Consider the following 20,634-nt stretch of genomic DNA (forward strand, 5'->3'; position numbering starts at 1 on the left):
CGTTAGACCAATGGAATGGACGTCCGGCCGCGCTCTGGACGAGCCAATCGGAAGGCCGGAAGGGGCGGGCAATAGGATACGTGGCTCAACGTGCGCAGGGGCGGGTAGGTTCGGGTCAAGGAGCAAACCCGGTACAAGATGGCGGCGATAGCGGCAGTGGCGGCGCGTAGGAGGCGGTGAGGAGCCCGGAACCCGGGGGCGCGTCCGGACGGCCCTAGAACCCCCGAGTCCCATATTGCTTCTTTCTGTATGCCTTCCCATCACCCTGCTACTCCTGGCCTCGCAACGGGCTCTTTGTCCCGGCGGTGGCGGCATCTGGCCACAGCCTCCCAGTGGCAGATTCACGAGTCTCTGCGGCCCTTGTCTGTGGGACTCCTGGATCTCGCCGGGTGACTTAGAAAGGCTGAAGCCGGTGTTCTCTTCCGCCTTATCTGCTCCCAGCCGTCCCCTCTACCTTGGCGGCTTGGGGTGGTAAATGCTTTCGTCTCCTTCCTGCAGTGCGCAGGGCCTTCGAGGCAGGTAGGGGGACGAAATGCATCCCAGCCTGTGATAAAGCAGCCTGTTGCCACACTGCTCCTTTTTCAGGCTGGAAGCAATGCGATGGGCAGGTCGTCCTGTATTATCTCCTTGCCCTCCCGACCAGCCTTGACCAGTTCATTAATGTTCATTTGCTGGGCACGGCTGGGGCAGGATCCAGTAAGTTCACAGTCTGCATGAATAATGTTGCTCAAACACAACATGTATCGAATGGTTTGGTCTGCTCTCTGGAGTTTTGTAGAGCCTAAAAAAAGCTTGGAAACACATCACCGCCATAAAGCGCGGTACACCTAACGGATGTAAAAGGTCGGGAGAGGCGTATACTGTCTACAGCAGTGTGAAAAGGGTGAATCATACGCAAGTTTTTCTCCAATAAACAGATGTGACTTACCCTAAAGTTCATTCTTGACTTTTACCTTGTGAACACTTCTCACTTGGGATGCTTAAGGCATTCCTGAGTCCTAGAGCCAACAGATCATAGTTGAAAATATCCTTTAGAAATCATGTCCTTACATCTCTCCAAACCTATTTTATAGACTTGAAGATAGGGTTACAGGGAGTATTTAAGTGCTAAATTGCTCACTAGTACGACTTAGGACTGGTGGCCCAAAGTTACTGCAAGTAGCCCCTCCTCAGGACCGAGGCTGTATATATATATATATACATGCCTTATGATTAAGTTTTCCTAATAGCGTTGTCTTCTGCTTGTCTTGCAGGTACGCCCTCCTCCAAAGCCTAGTGCACTAGTTCCTAGTGTTTTTCCTCTTTGCTGGCTGCCCCTTTTCACTACTGGTGGCTGCCGGCCACCCTTCCAAATTTTTCTGCTTCTAGGGAACTTTCTTTGCTAACTGATCCCTTTTAAAATTTTCTTTTGGTGCTTCTAGGGATCAAACAGGGCCTGGTGAATGCAAGGCATTCACCTCACTGTATGGTAATTTTCTTTAACTTCCAAGAAGATATGGAAGCTGGATAACTCTATGATAGGTCCTGTCTTGGCTTTTTTGCTTAGAAGAAACCATGTCTTCTGTGTTGCCCTGCTCCACCCCCTTCTTATTTATTTATATTTTGAGTCAGGGTCTTGTCCATGTAGGCTGTTTGGCCTCCAGTTCACTATGAATGTAGACCAGGCTTGGCCTCAAACACTTAAGAGATCCATCTGCCTCTGCCTCTGTCTCTGCTTCTGTCTCCCAAGTGCTAGGATTAAAGGTGTGCACCATTATGTCTGGCTTCCCTCCTTTTTTAAATGAGTTTTTTGTTTTTATGTTTATCATGCCTGTGTGTGTAGTGTGACCATGTATGTGAGTTTACCTCTGTACATGTATGGAATGAGTTGGTTCTCTCCTTCCCACATGTGGGTCCTAGATAGTCAAGCTTACATAATTACACTTGACTATAAGTGTCTTATCTACTAAACGTTCTTATAAATCTCTTAGTTCTTCCTGGGGAACACTTCTGAGTGTGTTCCTATATTACTTCAATCATAACCACGGAAGAACTTGTTTACAAAGCTGATGTTAGAAGCTGAGAATATAGCTGAATGTTTGCCTAGCATGTTTGAGACCCTGAGTTCACTCTTCAACACTGCTAAAAAATTAAATAAAACTCGTGGTCCAAGGTTTGGCAGTGTTTGTTTAATACACACAACAAGTGTTTTCTTATTTCAAGACGTGGTTCACATAGCCCAGGCTAGCCCTCAAACTTAATGTGTAACTAAGGGTGACTGAACTGTTTTTCCTGTTTTTACCTCCCAAGTACTGGGATTATAGGTCTGTACCACCACACTCGGCTAGGTTCTCTTCCCTCCTTCCCTCCCTCTGTCTGTCTCTGTTTCTCTCTGTCTCTCCCCTAATCCCCTCTCCCCTCCCTCTCCCTTCCTTCCTTTCCTTCTTTTTCAGTTTCTTTTTGTAGCCCTGGCAGTTGTGGAACTTGCTTTGTAGACCAGGCTGGCCACACATTCCTGTCTTTGCCTGGGTTATGCATTAACAGACACTAAAACCTGAGAGTCCCTATTTAGTATTCATTTAGTAGATAAAGACACCCTCCAAACTAAAATTTTACCACTTTTTTATGTGTTTTTATGTTTTTTTCCTACATATACATCTATGCCCCATGTGTATGTTTGATGCCAGAAGAGGGTGTTGGACTCCCTGAAACAAATTACAGAAGATTGTGAGCTGGCAAGAGGGTGCTAGGAATCAAACCCAGGCCCTTTAAAAGAACAGCTACTGTTCTTAGCTACTTACCTGTCTTTCTAGCCCCAAACTTACTCATTTAAATGAGGCTCTTAGTCCAGTCTTTCATATGATGTACAGTATGGGAGTGACAGTTTGTGGTAACCTTGATGTGAGGCTTTTCAGGGCCGTGATTTGATGTGTTTGGCTGATGATTAGTTTGCTGGTACTGTGTATTCTGTAGAAATCACAGTCTTAGCGTCAGTCAGGACTAAGCTCAAGGCCGTTTTCACCCCTTAGTAGCTTTTCAAAAATCATAGATGATTGTCCCTTGTATGCCTTAATTTTCCCATCTGGAAAAAACTCCTAACGTAACATTGACTAAGAAAAACAGTGAAAGAAAAAGGGGAAAGTAAATGCATGTAAAATAGTTTTGAGACTTGGTTACTTGTTAGGGTTAGGGGATATTTATTTATACATTTTGATTTTTGAAATAGGTTCTCACTCGCTGCTCATATTAGTCTCCTGTGCTCAAGTGATTTCTAACCCTGCCCTAGCCTCCCAAATAGCTGTGTGCCATAGGGAGCTTAAACAGATCCTATTTTAGGCCAATTAAATCAGTCTCAAATCAGAAGGTGTTACTAGGGTGTGGATTCTTTTAAAACTGCAGTCACTTGAAAGCTAGGGAGACAGCAGTTAGCTAGACTTTGAGTTCTTTAGGGCTCAGTATGTTTTTACCTGTTACTCTTCTTAGCCTTAGACAGTGCTGGCGATTTGTTTAGAAGTTGTAGAACTGTATATCAAAGGAGCTGGGTGTCTAGTATTCCAGGATCTTAGGAGTTGTAACTAGCAGAATAGCTCCATCTGACGCCTTACACCTGAAAGGCATAGTTTGCTTTGTTGTTCTGATGTATACACATGGTACCACCATTTCCTCTGGGATTGGCTGTTACTGTTCCTTTCCTCTGAGAGGCTGATGTAACTATAGTCAATACTCAGCCTCTGAAGGCCAGGCATGCTTTGTCCACTTTCTCTGACTTTTGCAGGGTCAACGTGAACAAACCATCCCTTCAAGACTTTCCTTTTTCTTTAAAACAATTTTTCCTTTGAGGCAGGATCTCAACTCTAGTACGGGTTGACCTGGAATTTGCAGTGTAGACCACATTGATTGCAAATTCAAATTCATAGAGATCTGTCCTACCTCTGTCTTGAATTCGAGTGCTGGGATTAAAGATGTGCTCCACAATTCTGACTCAGAATCCGATTCACCCTTGGTCTACTTGACTTGTTTCCTATACAATAGGATTGCTTTTTCATGAGTTTTATAGGTGATGTCAAGAAGATGAGGTCCTTCTTGACCAGAGTGTTAACTGTTCCTTGTTTTTCTATAGGTCTTGGTTAAGTTTGGTGCTGGCATACTTAGGGGTCTGTCTGGGGATTACTCTTGCTGTGGATAGAAGCAACTTTAAGACCTGTGAAGAGAGTTCCTTTTGCAAGTATGTTTCTACAAGAGGTGAATGGAAAGTGGGGATGGGGGAGGCATGTGTGGGAGGCGGGTAGTGTAAGAAAGATGATGGTTGGTAAGTAGAGGCCTTAAGGATATTAGATGCTCTCTGACCTCACCTCCTACCTGTTGGACTTGGCAGACGGCAGCGAAGCATTCGGCCAGGCCTCTCTCCTTACCGCGCCTTGCTGGACACTCTGCAGCTTGGTCCTGATGCTCTTACAGTCCATCTGACCCATGAAGTCACCAAGGTCAGGCAAGACAAGAAAGAGTGGTAGAGATGGGGAAATGGCTGGTAACTTGGGAAAGAGAAACTTGTAACTAAAAGTCTTAGGTCAGGCTAATCTTGAGACTTTTACTTTTTATGTTTATGAGTGTTTTGCCTTCCATGTTGGTCTGTGTACAAATGTGTATGCAGTGCCCATGGAGGCCAGAAGAGTGTGTTGGCTCTACTGGGATTGGAGTTATAGACCTATTGTGAGCACTGGATCAGTATGTGGTTACTGGGACTCAAACCCAGGTCCTTTGGAAGAGCAACCAGTGCTCTTTAATGTTTGAACCATCTCTCTGTCCCCGAGATGTTTAATTTTGAAGGAATCTGTTCTCAGGTTCCTTAGAACAAAATATTGTAAACTTACATTTGCAATAAAAAATTTATTTTCGCAAGAAATTTTTATAGGACTCAGAAAGAGAGAGAATATTAGCACACAATGCTACATTGTGTGCACAAATCATAGAACTCAGAGAGTCTCAATTGTGTATTAAGTGGTGTATGTGTACAAATCAGACATTTAAGTAAAGTTTATTTCACAAGTTTTTTTTTTTTTAAGATTTATTTATTTATTCTATATAAGTACACTGTAGCTGTCTTCGGACACACCATAAGAGGGCATCAGATCCCATTGCAGATGGTTGTGAGCCACCATGTGGTTGCTGGGAATTGAACTCAGGACCTCTGGAAGAGCAGTCAGTGCTCTTAACCACTGAGCCATCTCTCCAGCCTCCTCACAACAGTTCTTTGGTATAGATATAGTTTACTGTTTTTTGTTTTTTTCTAGACAGGGTTTTTCTGTGTAGCTTTGGCTGACCTAAAACTCAATGTAGACCAGGCTGGCCTTGAATCTACAGAGATCTGTCTGCCTCTGCCTCCTGAGTGCTGGGATTGAAGGTGTGTGCCACTCTCACTGTCATATTATTGTAAGAGCAGAAACTTTGTATGTATAGTAGAAACATCACAGTTGATGACACACAAGAGTCTCAGAGGTGAGCCACAGTGGTCTAGGGAGTGTTGATTGGCATCGTGTGCCTCAATGGCATGTGAGTGCAGAGTATGTATCGTGTGTTGAGAACCAAGGCTTCAGTGAGGTTGGGTGGCACCACATGGGTGAGTACGGTTAGGAAAACCTTAGGTTCATTATGAGTTTGATTTTTGGTTTTGTTTATTTTTGAATCATGTAGTTCAGGCTAACTTCATACTAACTTTGTAGATTTTTTTTTTTAAAGATTTATTTATTATATATAAGTACACTGTGGCTGTCTTCAGACACACCAGAAGAGGGCATCAGATCCCATTACAGATGGTTGTGAGCCACCATGTGGTTGCTGGGAATTGAACTCAGGACCTCTGGAAGAGCAGACAGTGCTCTTAACCACTGAGCCATCTCTCCAGCTCAAGGATCAAGAGTTTTAAGGACAGCAGCATTCATCTATACGATAAGTTCAAAGCCAGTATGAGGTTACATGAAATCCTGCTTCAAAACAAAGCTGGCAGACATGGTGGCCCACTACACACTTAATATGGAGCAACAGACACACGCAGAGTGCCAGGACAGCTTGGGCTATAAAGTGAGATCTTTAGTTAATAAATCAAGAAGGGCTGGAGAGATGGCTCAGCGGTTAAGAGCACTGACTGCTCTTCCAGAGGTCTTGAGATCAATTCCCAGCAACCACATGGTGGCTCACAACCATCTGTAATGGGATTTGATGCCCTCTTCTGGTGTGTCTGAAGACAGCTACAGTGTACTCACATAAATAAATAAATAAATAAATAAATAAATAAATAAATAAATAAATAAATAAATAAATCTTAAAGAACAAAACAAAACAAAAAAACCTCTTGATCCTCTTGCCTCTTTATCCCAAGTGTTCAGATAGAGGCATGCCCCAGTTTCTTAGACTCCAGGTCATAACCCCTATGACATGGTGTAACTGAATATGTGGGGAGAGGGTATCATGAAAAAACTGACAAGTAGTTTTTCAGATAAAGGTTTCTGTTTTTGCAGGTGTTGCTTGTGCTGGAGCTCCAGGGCCTTCAGAAGAACATGACTCGGATCAGGATCGATGAGCTAGAGCCCCGGCGGCCTCGATACCGAGTGCCAGATGTTTTAGTGGCTGACCCCGCCACAGCTCGGTAAATTTTTCCTGAGGAGGATACCTGTCTGACTGCCCTTTCTCCTTCCTGATGAATCTTTGTGGTAACTTACTTTCTTGCATCAGGGAAGTAGTTGACTGACTAGTGCCTCACCTTCCAGCCTTTCCAGCGTCTCTCCTTACTCTGTATTACCTCCTTTCACTCTATATTCACTCAACAAACAGGTGATGTAGCCTAGGCTGAGTACTACTGATAAAGGAAGTATTCAAGGCACAGATCACACCTTTGTAGACTGCCAGCCATCCTTCCCTTCTTTTTTTTTCTCTCCTGTTTAGAATACAACTGTTCAAATGTTTATTTTTATTTATACATTTACATAGATGATAGGTCTGGTTCCATCTGTCTGTTTCTCTCTCTCTCCGCTCTTTTTTGAGACAGAATCTCATTCTGTAACTCAGGTTTACCTTGGCTTCAGACTCACTTAGTCCTACTGGTAGCTTCAGTATCCTGATGCTCCTGTAGTAAGACATGGGCTACCATACAATACCCTGCTTTCTCAGTTTGTTAATGAAACTGAACATCTCTGAATTTCTTAATGTTAGTGTGGGTGCAAACAGATGCATGTATGAGGTGTGGGGCCAGAGAACAACCTCTGGAACAATGTTTATCTCTCATTGGCTTGGAAGTCAATAGTTAGGTTAAGCTGGCTGGCCAGTGATCCACAGGCATCCTCCTGAATCTCCTCTAGTATTGGAATGGTTATGTGAAGCTATCACACTGCATTTTTATGTGCTTCTGAGGATTAAACTCTTCCTCACCGGTGTGAGGCAAGCATTTTGCCAACTGATCTCTTTCCCCAGGCCTTATTTATATGTTGCCTTTGGGTTTACTATTCTGTGAGATAATACTTGACAGCTTACACCCATTCATCTCTTATGTGGTTTGTCCTTACTGCCTTAGAGAATTTGTTAATCTTGAATCTTTACTATTTGTGTATTGTGGGTACCTTTTCCTAGATTGTAACCTTTTAATTTACTAAAGGTATTAAAGAAAAAAAGAAAACAGCTTGGGATTAAGGCTACAGCTCAATTATAGAGTACTTCACTAGACCCTGTGCTGAAGTTATTCAAGAAAAGCAAATCACAATAGTTGGGCTGGGGAGCTTTTTGCTCTGCAGTAGAACACTGCAGTTTCCATCCCCACCACACACATACTTACTTTGTAATTTACAGTGGGTTTAGATTTATAGGGAAGTTGAAGAAATGACTTCCTTTGTGCCCTAACAGTTTTTGCACTTCTAACATAACTGCCATTCTTTCATCCTCCCTAATGAGTTAGTAGCACTGCACTATTGACCACAGCATACATATAGATTTAGATTTCCTTAGGTCTCGGTATACTTTTTCTGCTCTGGAGCCACGACACGTGCCGAATTCAGCTGTCATACTTCTCCAGATTCCTCCGGAATAAGACAGTTTTTTAGACTTCGAATATTCTTGATGACCCTAAAGGTGTCTTTTGATAAATACAATTTTTTAGTGTCAATATTCTTAGGTTAATGTGTTAGTCAGTTTCTACCTTGTGTTAACACAGATTGCTTTGTTTAAACTGTGTTGGGCTGGGGATGTGGCTCAGTGGTGGAGCCCTTGTGTGGTCCTGGGTTCAAGCGCTGGCATTGTGAAAACAACAACTGGCTCATTCAGCCATGGATCCTGGTTGGCTTTTATAATCCCAGCTACTTGAAAGGCTGGGATAGAATCTCTAACCCAGATATTAGAGGCCAGTCTACGCTATAAAGTGAAACCTATTTTTATAAACTGAACAAAGACATAAACATCAACTGAGAAGGAAAAAAGAAAATTTTTGTTTATCTCTCAGAGAAACGTATTTCTTATGTTTGCTTCTAAGGTTTTATTTATTTTTGTTGTTTTTGTTTTTTGAAGCAGTGTCTAACTATGTAGCTCTGACTGTCCCAGAACTCACTGTATAGACTAGGCTGACCTCAAACTCAAAGATCTGTCTGCCTCTGTCTTCCCAGTGCTCGATAAAGGAGTGCACCACTACTTCTGACAAAGAATGCACATGCCTGTGTGGAAGGGTCAAAATGAAGCTCCTTTCTACGATTAATGTGTGCTAAAATATTTCTTAAAATGTGTTTTCCTCTTCTTATAGTTCCCTAAATGTTTGTGTATGTAAGTATGTATGTATGTATGTATGTATGTATGTATGTATGTATGTATGTATTATATTTGTGTGTCTGGATATGAGAGTGGTTCTCAACCTTCTTAATGCTGCGAACCTTTAATACAGTTCTTCATGTTGTGGTGTCCTTCACCCATAAAATTATTTTTCGATGTACCTTTATAACTGTAATTTTACTACTGTTATGAATTATAATGTAAAATCTGTGTTTTCTGATGGTTTGAGAAGACCTCTGTAAAAGGGGCATTGAACACCCACACCCACACCCCCAACCCTCACAAAGGTCTTGACCCACATGTACAGGGATGTGCATGTAAGTGCAGTGTCCTTGGAGGCAGAGGATCCCTGGAGCTGGAGTTCTAGGAGTTGTGAGCTGCCTGACATGGGTGCTGGCAATTGAACCTGAGTCCTGCAAAAGCAATATATGACAGCTGATAAGCTGTCCCTCCACCTCCAGTCGATTTACTTGTGTTTGTGAGTGAGTATGCATGTGATAGCTAGAGGACACCTCTGATGGTGTTCCCTGGAATATGTCCCCCTATTTTAGTTTTTTTACCTTTTTAATTTTTCTGACTGGCTTGGGATTTAGCAAATAGCTTAGGCTTGCTAGTTAACCTAAAGGACTGCTTGGCAGTGAAATGGCAAGCATGCCCCACCACGTCCAGCCCCACCACGTCTAGCCCCACCTAAATTTTTATATATGTTCTAAGGATTGAAGTGAAATCTTTTTGCAAGCATTTTACTTGTCTGTCTCTTTAGCTTTTTGCTTTAAACTTCCTTTAAGGAAGAATCTTGCTGTGCTCTGGCTGTCTGGTTGGAACATGCTCTAGACCGAGGTGGCTTCAGACTTGAAGTCTCTTTTTTCCAAGTGCCGGGTTACAGATGTGTGCTCCTGTACCCAGTCTTTGTTTATTGGGGGCCAGTAGGATGGTTTAGTGAAGATACATCCAGCTGAGCCTAAGGACCTAAATTCCGTCTTCCATACTCAGTACGAGAAAAGGAGAACTGAGACTCCCAGAAGTTGTACTCTGACTTCTGTGTGTTCACTGTGGCACAGGCTAACCTGTTCCCACAAAATAAATAGACTCTTAACAAAAATAGGAAATTTTGTTCTGTGTATTTACTGTTTTTTGTATACTGGCATATATGTGTAGATGTGCATGCACTGTAGCATGCGTGTAGAGGTCAGAATAATTTGGGGATTGGTTTGCTTCTTCTACAGTGAAGGTCTTTGGAACTCAAAGTCAGGTCATCAGGTTTAGTAGCATGTATCTGCCTGCTGGGTCAGTTTTGGCCAGTCCCCAAAAATGTTTAAAGAGAGGCTCTAATGAGTTTGTTTCTCCCTGCTGGCTTTAACAGGTCTCTGACTGTTGCCTCCTCATGAACGCTTGCGCGTGTGTGTGTGTGTGTGTGTGTGTGTGTGTGTGTCTGTCTGTCTGTCTGTCTGTCTGTCTGTCTATCTCCCCTTTGATCTCTTTCTTCTTCAGGCTTTCGATTTCTGGCCGTGATGACAACAGTGTGGAGCTAACAGTGGCTGAAGGACCTTACAAAATCATTTTGACAGCAAAGCCATTCCGCCTTGACCTGCTAGAAGACCGAAGCCTCCTGCTCAGTGTCAATGCCCGTGGACTTATGGCTTTTGAGCATCAGAGGGCTCCCAGGGTCCCGTGAGTACAGGGTGGGGACCTCACTGTGGTAGTGCCTAGAAATGTCTGTCATAAAGTCTGGTATTGTACTCATGGGAAGAGACTGGGTGCAGAACAGCCAGATAGGGGCATAAGGGTGGGAGATACTCTCAGAGAGGGTAAAACCAGATCTGGGTTGCAATTTTCTCTTTCTTGTACAGATCAGGAGGCAGATACTTATATCCCTGAGCTGTACACTAGGCACCTCCTCTGGGAAGTCTGCCTGGATCTGCTCTCTCCTTCCCCTTCTCACATCATCACATTCCCCTAGTGTATTTTCTTCTTATTTATTTATTTATTTATTTATTTATTTATTTATTTATTTATTTATTTATTTATGGTTTCTTTTCCCCCCATCTCTGGAAGTTTGTCTACTGAAACTCACTTTTATGTTTCTGTTTTTGTGTTGGTTTTGTGCCTCCTTCCCCTTCCCAACTCATCTCCTCCTGCCCCAGTTTCTCGGATAAAGTTAGTCTCACGCTCGGTAGCATGTGGGATAAGATCAAGAACCTTTTCTCTAGGTAAATCCATGGCCACTGGTACTGTATCTGTTCCTCTTCCCTCACCCACCCCTCACTCTGGCCCTCTGGGGAAGTTGCCCCAGACCTTTCCATTCCCTCCCCTTCACCATATGTCCTTTCCCCACTCTTGGTTTTTGGGTCCTTATTTGCTGTTCCCCTGGCTGTGAGCCCTAAGGAGGAAGATGAGTGCTGGAAGTCCTTAAGGAATGTAGGAAGCTTATTACTTTGCTAAGGGGTGGAGTAATGCTCTGTTTTGCTGTGATTCCTGGCTCTCACTGGAATACATTTGAGGTTCTGGAGAGAGCTGTTTGCCAGCTGCTGCAAATGCTTTGGAAAGTATTCTTTGGTAAAACCTTTTAGAGTCCCAGTGGACTCCGAAGGAGAGGTCTTTTATGGTCTGACCAACTTGCCTTTGTAAAGCATGATCATGAAAGGTCAGAGTTTTTTTTCTCTATGATGGCAGCGGAGCCAGGACTGGCATTTAGAACCCAGGTCACTGAATCACTTTGCCTGTCTCTTTTAGATACCAACAGAGGCTGCTGATGTGGGCCTGTGTATAGAAAGTACTTCCTGCTGGCATTTTCTCCTCATTTTCCTCTGTCAGTTCTTTCCCCGTCCCTGCTCACTGGGGTCCCTTCCCAAGCTTTAACAATCAGTCCCTCCCTCCAGTGCTTTCCTTCCTTTGGACCCTTGGCTCTCTATTCCCTCATCCCTCCTTCCATTAGCCCCTCGTCCCTGCCCCCTCTGGATTGGAGCAGACAGCTCTCCTACCTTCCAGGCAAGAACCAAAAGATGCAGCTGAAGGCAACGGAGCCGAGCCTGAAGCAAGGCCTGGGGATGGTGACAAGGCAAGTTGGAATGAATGGTGGGTGGTTGGAGTGCAATGTAAGGCTGACTGGGAGGCTGGTGAGTAAAGGCCCACAGGAGAATTGAGTCTGTTCTCATTCTAAAGAATGGGATCTAGATGGTGAGAGTGGGAAAAGACCACTGGTACACCAGTCCACTTTTCTTACAGCCAGAGGAGACCCAGGAAAAGGCTGAGAAAGATGAGCCAGGAGCCTGGGAGGAGACATTCAAAACACACTCTGACAGCAAGCCTTACGGTGAGGGGTGGGGAGCCCTGGGCAGGGCACAGAGGCATCTTGCCAAACACAGCTCTGCAAATCATCCTGTGCTTTTCTTTCAGGCCCCACGTCGGTAGGTTTGGACTTTTCTCTGCCAGGAATGGAACATGTGTATGGGATCCCTGAGCATGCAGACAGCCTGAGACTGAAGGTCACTGAGTGAGTCCAGCAGTAACACTAGGATGGGGTCAAAAAAGGGGGCAGTCCGGGCTGGGGGGTGGTCATACAGTTGTGTATTCTAGACAGCCATAATTCCCTTCTTGTATCTGGGTTACTTTTCTTGATTATAAACTTGTTTTAAGGAAGGAGACTTTCCTTTTTTCTCAGTTAATGTCTGTGGTAGCATTTGCATGCTATAGCCTGGCATTCATTGGCCTGAGTCTGTCTGTCTGCCACCAGGGGTGGTGAGCCGTACCGTCTGTACAACTTGGATGTGTTCCAGTATGAGCTGAACAACCCCATGGCTTTGTATGGGTCTGTGCCTGTGCTCTTGGCACACAGCTTTCATCGGGACTTGGGTATCTTCTGGCTTAATGCTGCTGAGACATGGGTTGATATATCGTCCAACACAGCTGGGAAGGTGAGAGCATGGTGTGAGGAGAGATGGGGTGAGAGTCTGTCATGTCTTATGATAGGGTTGCTGGGGTGAGTGTGAAAACACTAATGGCTTAGCTTATTTGAGAGATAGTCCACACTCACTGCCAGACAGTTTTCATGTGAAGCCATTGCCTCTGGCTTGAGAAGATTTCCCTTGTTACCTGTCCATTCTGTAGGAACACTCTGGGTTGCAGGGACTATGTTGCCAATCTTTGAGCTGGAGAGGTGGCTCAGTAGTTATAGCACTGGCTGCTCTTCTAGAGGTCTTGAGTTTAATTCCCAACAACCAGGTGGTGGCTCACAACCATCTATATTGGGATCTGTTGCCCTCTTTTGTCTGATGCCCTTTTCTGTTATATAGGCATACATGCAAATGGAACTCTCATATACATAAAAGACATAAGTATATAAGTATGGAAGAAAGAAAAGGGTTCCCCATTTCAGGGAAGAAGACAGGTTATAATAAGCAAGAGGACTTCAGGAGTGGTGAAGGGCAATCTTCCTTGAGGAAATGATATTCCTTTTTTTTTTAAGATTTATTTATTTTATGTTAGTACACTGAAGCTGTCTTCACACCAGAAGAGGGCATCGGATCCATTACAGATGGTTGTGAGCCACCATGTGGTTGCTGGGATTTGAACTCAGGACTTACTGGAAGAGCAGTCAGTGCTCTTAACCACTGAGCCATCTCTCTAGCTCGATATGTTGCTGCTTTTGTTTCGAGTGGCCGTGAAAAGCTGACTTCCCTTTGTCTCCTTCACAGACCCTGTTTGGGAAGATGCTGGATTACCTGCAGGGGTCTGGGGAGACTCCACAGACAGACATTCGTTGGATGTCCGAGAGCGGCATTGTTGATGTTTTCCTCATGCTCGGCCCTTCAGTCCTTGATGTCTTCCGGCAGCATGCTAGCCTTACAGGTAGGGACGTTCCACCTCTCCAACCAGCAGCCTCATTTTTCTGTTGTTGAGAAATAAGGTTTGCGCATTTTCAGAAATTCTCTTCGTCCCGTTTTCCTACCCTACCTCCCTTTTACTCTCCTACTTTATAATCTGGTTTAATTCCATCCCCATTATGACTATGTTCTTTTCTCCCACCCCCCCTTTTTTTTAAAGAATTATTTATTTTATGTATGCGAGTACACTGTAGCTGTCTTCAGACACACCAGAAGACGGCATCAGATCTCATTACAGATGGTTGTGAGCCACGATGTGGTTGCTGGGAATTGAACTCAGGACCTCTGGGAGAGCAGTCAGTGCTCTTAACCGCTGAGCCATCTCTCCAGCCCCTTTTCTTCTCCTTTTTTTTTTTTTTTCTTTTTTCTTTTTTTCGGAGCTGGGGACCGTCTTCTCCTTTTGTTGTGTGTGCATGATGTGTGTGTGAGTCCCCTCAGAAGCCAGGAAAAGGCGTGTGGAGCTGACATTACAGGTGGTTGCAAGCTGTTTGATGTTGGTGCTGTGAACCCAAACTTGGGTCCTCCAGAAGAGTGGCAAGTGCTCTTAACCTCTGCCATTTCTTCAGCTCCTGTGACCCTATAATTTGAACCTGCAGGGACCCAGGCACTACCCCCACTCTTCTCCCTGGGCTACCACCAGAGTCGCTGGAACTACCGGGATGAGGCTGATGTTTTGGAAGTGGATCAGGGTTTTGATGATCACAACATGCCTTGTGATGTGATATGGTTGGACATTGAACATGCTGATGGCAAGCGGTACTTCACTTGGGACCCCACCCGATTTCCTCAGCCCCTCAATATGCTTGAGCACTTGGCTTCTAAAAGGCGGAAGGTAAGGGGGTTCTGTAGCTCTGTTTGGTCGTCTTGCAGTAGGGTTGAGGCATGGTAGCCTTGACCATTTTTTACTTCTGTTCTTTTCCCCAGCTGGTGGCCATCGTGGATCCCCACATCAAGGTAGACTCTGGTTACCGAGTTCATGAAGAATTGCGAAACCATGGGCTGTATGTTAAAACTCGGGATGGCTCTGATTACGAGGGCTGGTGCTGGCCAGGTAGGCAGGCCGAGGGTGAAGGGGAGGCTGTGGGGCAGCGAAGGCGGTGGAGCTGTTTGGTTACATTTTGGTTTTGCCTCTGTGGGGGTTGAGAGTGGTGTCTTCTGTCTCAGGTTCGGCTAGTTACCCTGACTTCACTAACCCACAGATGAGGGCCTGGTGGGCTAACATGTTCAACTTTCACAACTATGAGGTAGGAAAGACCGTTCATATGTCTTCTGCCTTTCCCCCTTTCCTGTATGATCAAGCTCTCCTGTTCAGTACCATTGCTTTTGGTGGACCTCTAACATTTCTTGGGGACTTGAAGATCTTGGGGGATTCTGAGAAATACTTGGTTCTGGATTTCTAGAAGCTTTCTTTCTGACAGTGCTTACCTTTGTCCTCTTTCTTCTTTTCCCCATGCATAATTGGTGCCTGTGTTTTCAGGGTTCAGCTCCTAATCTTTTTGTCTGGAATGACATGAATGAACCGTCTGTGTTCAATGGTCCTGAAGTCACCATGCTGAAGGATGCTGTGCATTATGGCGGCTGGGAGCACCGGGACATCCATAACATCTATGGCTTATATGTGGTAAGGACCAGGAGAAGAAAGTTGGTACACAAAGGAAGGACAGGACTTAAACATGAGGACTATATAGTTGACACCAGATGACAGATGATGGCATTTACTCTTCACTCTCTTATCTTTCTTCCTAGCACATGGCAACTGCTGACGGGCTAATACAGCGCTCTGGTGGCATAGAGCGGCCCTTTGTCCTGAGTAGGGCCTTCTTCTCAGGCTCCCAGCGCTTTGGTAAGCCTTGGAGAATAGAGCTGTGACAGCTGTGCTTGTGAGTGAATGCCTGTAATGCCAGGAGTAGCTTTAGTTATAGGGCTGACTAGACTGTCCAGATCGTCTAGGTTACCCTGATCTGCTTAGTTTGACTCTCTCAAGAGAAGAATCAGCAAAAACAGAGGTGTAACACTAAAGTCTGGAGGCAGGGTCAGAGGAGTCACGGTTTCTTTGGAGAGCTGCACACTACAACCTCCTGCTGTGTATTTTGTGTGTGAATGATATATCTAATCCTTGTTTAAGCCTTCTGGCGGACTTTCTGGTGGGGATGGAGGAGGAATACTGCCTAGCTTATTCAAGGCCTTTGCTAAGTTCCTAGTACCAAAAACTAGAGAAGAAGTTGTGTTTAACTTACTATCTTCAGAGTGTCCTGGACCCTTGTCTAGTAACTGTGGCAGGTCAGAGAACACCTGTGTAAAGGCTCAGTCCCTTGCCCTGTATCAAGCTCCTTCCCTTTTGACTTCCTTAGGAGCTGTGTGGACAGGGGACAACACTGCAGAGTGGGATCATTTGAAGATCTCTATCCCTATGTGTCTCAGCCTGGCACTGGTGGGGCTTTCCTTCTGTGGCGGTAAGAGAAGGAGGAATTTGGGGTTTTGATTGGGATCAAGTCACAGAACCTGGGCATGAGCAAAGGACAAAATATTTATATGAATGGCTGCTAGCGCTTCTTCTTTGCCATTTTGCAACCTGCTCCTTCTCCTCTCCCAGCGGATGTGGGTGGCTTCTTCAAGAACCCAGAGCCAGAACTGCTTGTGCGCTGGTACCAAATGGGTGCCTACCAGCCATTCTTTCGGGCTCATGCTCACTTGGACACTGGGCGGCGAGAGCCGTGGCTGTTAGCGTCTCAATACCAAGATGCAATCCGAGATGCCTTGTTCCAGCGATACTCTTTGCTGCCCTTCTGGTATACCCTCTTCTATCAAGCTCACCAGGAAGGGTTTCCTGTCATGAGGTAAATTAGCCAGTGGGCCTGTATAGAGCCAGATAGATGTCTGGGAAATAATAAGGTCTGGTTTGCATCTCTGGGCCTCTTTTTTTCCCCCTTCAGAACCTTGTTTGTAAGATCTGATTTTAATATAAATAAGGAAGGGAGGTCTGAGGGTGTGATTCAGTGGTAGAGTACTTGCCTGTTAATATATAAAGCCATGGGTCGGTCAATCCCCAGTGTCACCAAAAACAGAAACAGGCTAAGGAAATGGGTAAAAGCAATGCAGTCAGATTTAGGAAACTGAATTCAATCTCCAGAGCTTGATGGAAGTAGAGAACCGACTCCTAGAAATCGCAGATTTTACTCTGATCACCACGTGCATGGCATGTGACCCTCCATATCCTCAAAATTGTAATGGTAATAATAGTAGTAGTAGTAGTAAACCCCTGTTGTTGTTATATATGTCTATAGTCCTGCATTTAGGAGGCTGAGGTAGGAGGAATGAAAGTTCAAAGCCAGCTTGTGCTACGTAGTAAGGCTCTGTCTCAAAAAGAGTCCTGGAAAGACTTAAAGGGAAATAGTGAGTAATGGAGGCTAACATCTGAAGAAAACCGCCAGCAGTGATAAGTTACTGACAAAAATAAGTAACATGGGGTAATAGGATTGGATGTCACAAAAGGCCTTTTTGAGAAGATGGCCATGTTAGGAACCTGTACAATGAGTGAGTTTGTGATCTCAAGGAAGGACATTCTACACAGGAGAGGCTGCAGGTGCTAAAATTTTGAAGTAAAAGAAGCCAGAAAAAAACAAAAGGGCAGTGAGCCTTGGGAAGGAACTAGTACGAGAGATTGTCATTAGAAAGAGAGATGATACCTGTGCTCCTAAAGGGCCTTGCCAGCTCTGTGTCACTCAAGTGTAGGTGGAGTTCTATAAACAGCCGAAGTCCTCAATCTATTGGCTGTAAGCTCCTGGATTTCCCCCCAGAGCCATTCTAACTGCTCGCTCTTGGAGGAGAACATTTTTGACCTCTGAGAAAATAATGTCTTCCTTTCCTGTCTTGCTTCTTTCCCAGGCCCCTCTGGGTACAGTATCCTGAGGATATGTCTACCTTCAGTATGGAGGATCAGTTCATGCTTGGTGAGAAATGGGAGAACAGTTGGTAATGCGTTGGACTTAACAACGTGCGGGATGTGTGTGTGTGTGTGTGTGTGTGGAGTTGGAGTAACTGGCAGATCCTTTAATGTTCTCTAGACTGGCAGCTAATGCCCTCGTTCCCAGTTAATTCTGGTATGTTTTAGGGGACGCACTCCTTATTCACCCTGTGTCGGATGCTGGGGCCCATGGAGTGCAGGTCTATTTGCCTGGCGAAGAAGAGGTAAGTTACAGGATGTTGTAGGCAAAGAAGCAAAAGGATCGAACCCCCTCTGTGCACTGAGTCATCATATCTTCTTGTCATCCACAGGTGTGGTATGACATTCAAAGCTATCAGAAGCATCATGGTCCCCAGACCTTGTATCTGCCAGTGACCCTGAGCAGTGTGAGTATACCTCTCTAGCTGCCATCTCTGTTTGCTTGTACCCCTCCAGAAGGGGAGAAAATGTGTAATTTGGGGAGCCAGAGGGCAGAAGCAGAAGTTACTTAAAGGCCTAAAGGAGTGGCGCTTAACTGCAGCACTGCTGCCGTAGATACCTGTGTTCCAGCGTGGCGGGACAATTGTCCCTCGATGGATGCGCGTGAGGCGTTCTTCAGACTGTATGAAGGAAGATCCTATCACTCTCTTTGTTGCTCTCAGTGCCCAGGTGAGTCTGCAGTGTGTGAACTAACTCAACTTTCTGCCTGTATTCTGGGACTCAGTCCTTTGGGACGTGACTGAAGGCACTCCCTCTTTGGCTTATGTTCTCACCTCCTTCTGCACAGGGCACGGCCCAAGGAGAGCTCTTTCTCGATGATGGACACACTTTTAACTATCAGAATCGCCATGAGTTCCTGTTGCGTCGATTCTCTTTCTCTGGCAACACACTTGTCTCTAGGTAATGGGGTATCCCCTGTGTGGGGCCTTACCTTCAGGGGTGCTCAGGTTCACTGTGCTTTTGTGACCTTTTGACTTTGCTTTGGATTATCTTCCTGCTGATTTCTCCAATTGGCATTTGCTTTTGTTACCTCCAGTTCAGCAGACCCCAAAGGCCACCTTGAGACACCTGTCTGGATTGAGCGAGTGGTCATAATGGGGGCTGGAAAGCCAGCAGCCGTGGTGCTCCAGACCAAAGGTTAGTGATAGGTTTGGCCTTGAAATGGGGAAAATGAAGCAGAGGTAGGGTTGGCAGGGTTGCAACCTCGCTATGGAGAAGTAGCCGATTGCTGACCATGGTGCTCGTCTTCCTTCCACAGGCTCTCCTGAAAGTCGCCTGTCCTTCCAGCATGACCCTGAGACCTCTGTGCTGACATTGCGTAAACCTGGCGTCAATGTGGCATCTGACTGGAGTATTCATCTTCGATAACCCAAGGAACTTGTTCTGATTTGGGAGGAAGGGTGTGATGGTATTGAGTTACCTTTTCTTTTGCCTTGGAGATTGACCCTACCTAGATTTCACCTTCTAATTCCAAGACCCAGATTCTGTCAACATCTGGGCAAGATGACAGGGCTGTCCTAAGGCTCTGAATTCCTCTTGTGATCTAGTTTTTCCATCTGTGTGTTACCAAGCTCTTCCCTTCATACCCAGTGTCCTGTTGCTGTAACTGAGCACAGTCATTTGTGAAGAGCCGAGGGGCCTTGCCGTTCTTTCCCCTTCCTTAGGGTCCCCACCTTTTCCTCTGACCCCCTGTATTCATGCCTCTTGTGTGTTGATGCCATTTCTTGGAAGAAGATGAGGGCAGTGAACTACAGCTTTCCTTTTCCTCTTCCCTGTTCCCTCCTTTCCAGAATGCCCACCCCTTCATCCCTTCCCCTGAAGTCCCCTTCTCTGTTCCACTGATACACTGGGACCACCCCTTACCTGGTAAGGGACAATGGATCAAGATTGAGGTTCCTAGAGAATGTCCTCTTCCTTCTCATCTCAACCTTTTCTTCCTGTTTCTTTCCAGAGCTGCTGTGTTTCTCCCATTCTTAGAGGGAGAAGCTTCCACACAATTAAGAGGGGATGGTTATTAAACTTCTTTTGCCCCTCTGGTCCCCTTGGGACACTCAAGATAGAGAAATAAGTTGTGGTTTCACTGAATCACGGTCACCTGTATTTATTGCTGGGAAGAAGGCTGAGGGTGGGGGGAGATGATCATGTGTACCCAGAGATGGCTTCAAGCCCTGGGAAGCGAGTTGAGGGAGGACTCAGGAACCAGAAGAAATATTTGTGGGAATTTTTTTTTTTTTACTTCCTCTGGGTTCCCAACTGTGACAGGTTTTGATAAAAAGGAGAAACAATAAAAAATAATAATACCATAGATAACAATTGGATGTCTGAATTATAGTTGTAAACTGAACACAGTAGCTCTAGTAGATAGTGGCCTACCATTTTAATCTGTATCAGTTGCTTCATTTCAGCAAAATGAGCAAACATGAGGTGTCTTTAGCTTGGTGAATGCTAGTCCTTTAAAAGAACCCAGCAGTTGGGGATTTAGCTCAGTGGTAGAGCGCTTGCCTAGGAAGCGCAAGGCCCTGGGTTCGGTCCCCAGCTCCGAAAAAAAAAAAACCACAAAAAAAAATAATAATAATAATAATAAAAGAACCCAGCAAAGGGTCAGAAAACTTTGTCTCACAAATATCGAGGCCTAGTTTGATCCACAGACTCGTACAAAAACAAAGCTGAGTATGATGGTGGCTTCACAAGCCTAATTCTGGGGCTCAGGTTCTAGTCCAGTGAGAATCAGAGTTTTAAAACAAAACAAAAGGATAAAGATGGTGCCTGAAGAACACTGAGGATTAACCTCTGGCCTACACACATTTCATATTCACAGCAACTGTCATATTTTTTTTAAGATTTATTTATTTATTATATATAAGTACACTGTGGCTGTCTTCAGACACCAGAAAAGGGCATCAGATCCCATTACAGAGGGCTGTGAGCCACCATGTGGTTGCTGGGGTTTGAACTCAGGACCTCTGGAAGAGCAGTCAGTGCTCTTAACCACTGAGCCATCTCTAGCCACCAACTGTCATATTTTTA

At 45.0% G+C, this 20,634-nt stretch overlaps 1 protein-coding gene across 4 annotated transcripts; it reads left to right on the forward strand.

Annotated features, from left to right (window-relative positions):
- The first annotated feature begins 29 nt into the window (after window positions 1-29).
- On the forward strand, window positions 30-19,920 carry Ganab (glucosidase II alpha subunit). 4 transcript variants are annotated; one of them, XM_063286915.1, is made up of 25 exons: window positions 30-176; window positions 4,100-4,204; window positions 4,355-4,463; window positions 6,495-6,622; window positions 10,273-10,452; window positions 10,926-10,991; window positions 11,770-11,843; window positions 12,011-12,094; window positions 12,178-12,274; window positions 12,515-12,695; window positions 13,476-13,629; window positions 14,261-14,496; window positions 14,589-14,715; window positions 14,829-14,908; window positions 15,142-15,285; window positions 15,411-15,507; window positions 16,016-16,117; window positions 16,258-16,501; window positions 17,550-17,614; window positions 17,776-17,852; window positions 17,940-18,014; window positions 18,163-18,276; window positions 18,395-18,507; window positions 18,644-18,744; window positions 18,866-19,917. In XM_063286915.1, exons 1-25 carry the CDS (start codon window positions 139-141, stop codon window positions 18,973-18,975), a joined length of 2,901 nt encoding a protein of 966 aa, XP_063142985.1. In that variant the 5' UTR covers window positions 30-138; the 3' UTR covers window positions 18,976-19,917.
- Window positions 19,921-20,634: the final 714 nt, after the last annotated feature.

Source organism: Rattus norvegicus, chromosome 1 (assembly GCF_036323735.1).
Source record: "Rattus norvegicus strain BN/NHsdMcwi chromosome 1, GRCr8, whole genome shotgun sequence".
NCBI classification, from domain to species: domain Eukaryota; kingdom Metazoa; phylum Chordata; class Mammalia; order Rodentia; family Muridae; genus Rattus; species Rattus norvegicus.

Bases quoted from the DNA above. Each gene is read 5' to 3' on its own strand.
- Ganab (XM_063286915.1), top strand. From the start codon at position 139: ATGGCGGCGATAGCGGCAGTGGCGGCGCGTAGGAGGCG. The intron at 13,630-14,260 runs GTAGGGACGTTC...TTGAACCTGCAG, and splicing joins GCAGCATGCTAGCCTTACAG to GGACCCAGGCACTACCCCCA. The intron at 17,853-17,939 runs GTAAGTTACAGG...TGTCATCCACAG, and splicing joins ATTTGCCTGGCGAAGAAGAG to GTGTGGTATGACATTCAAAG.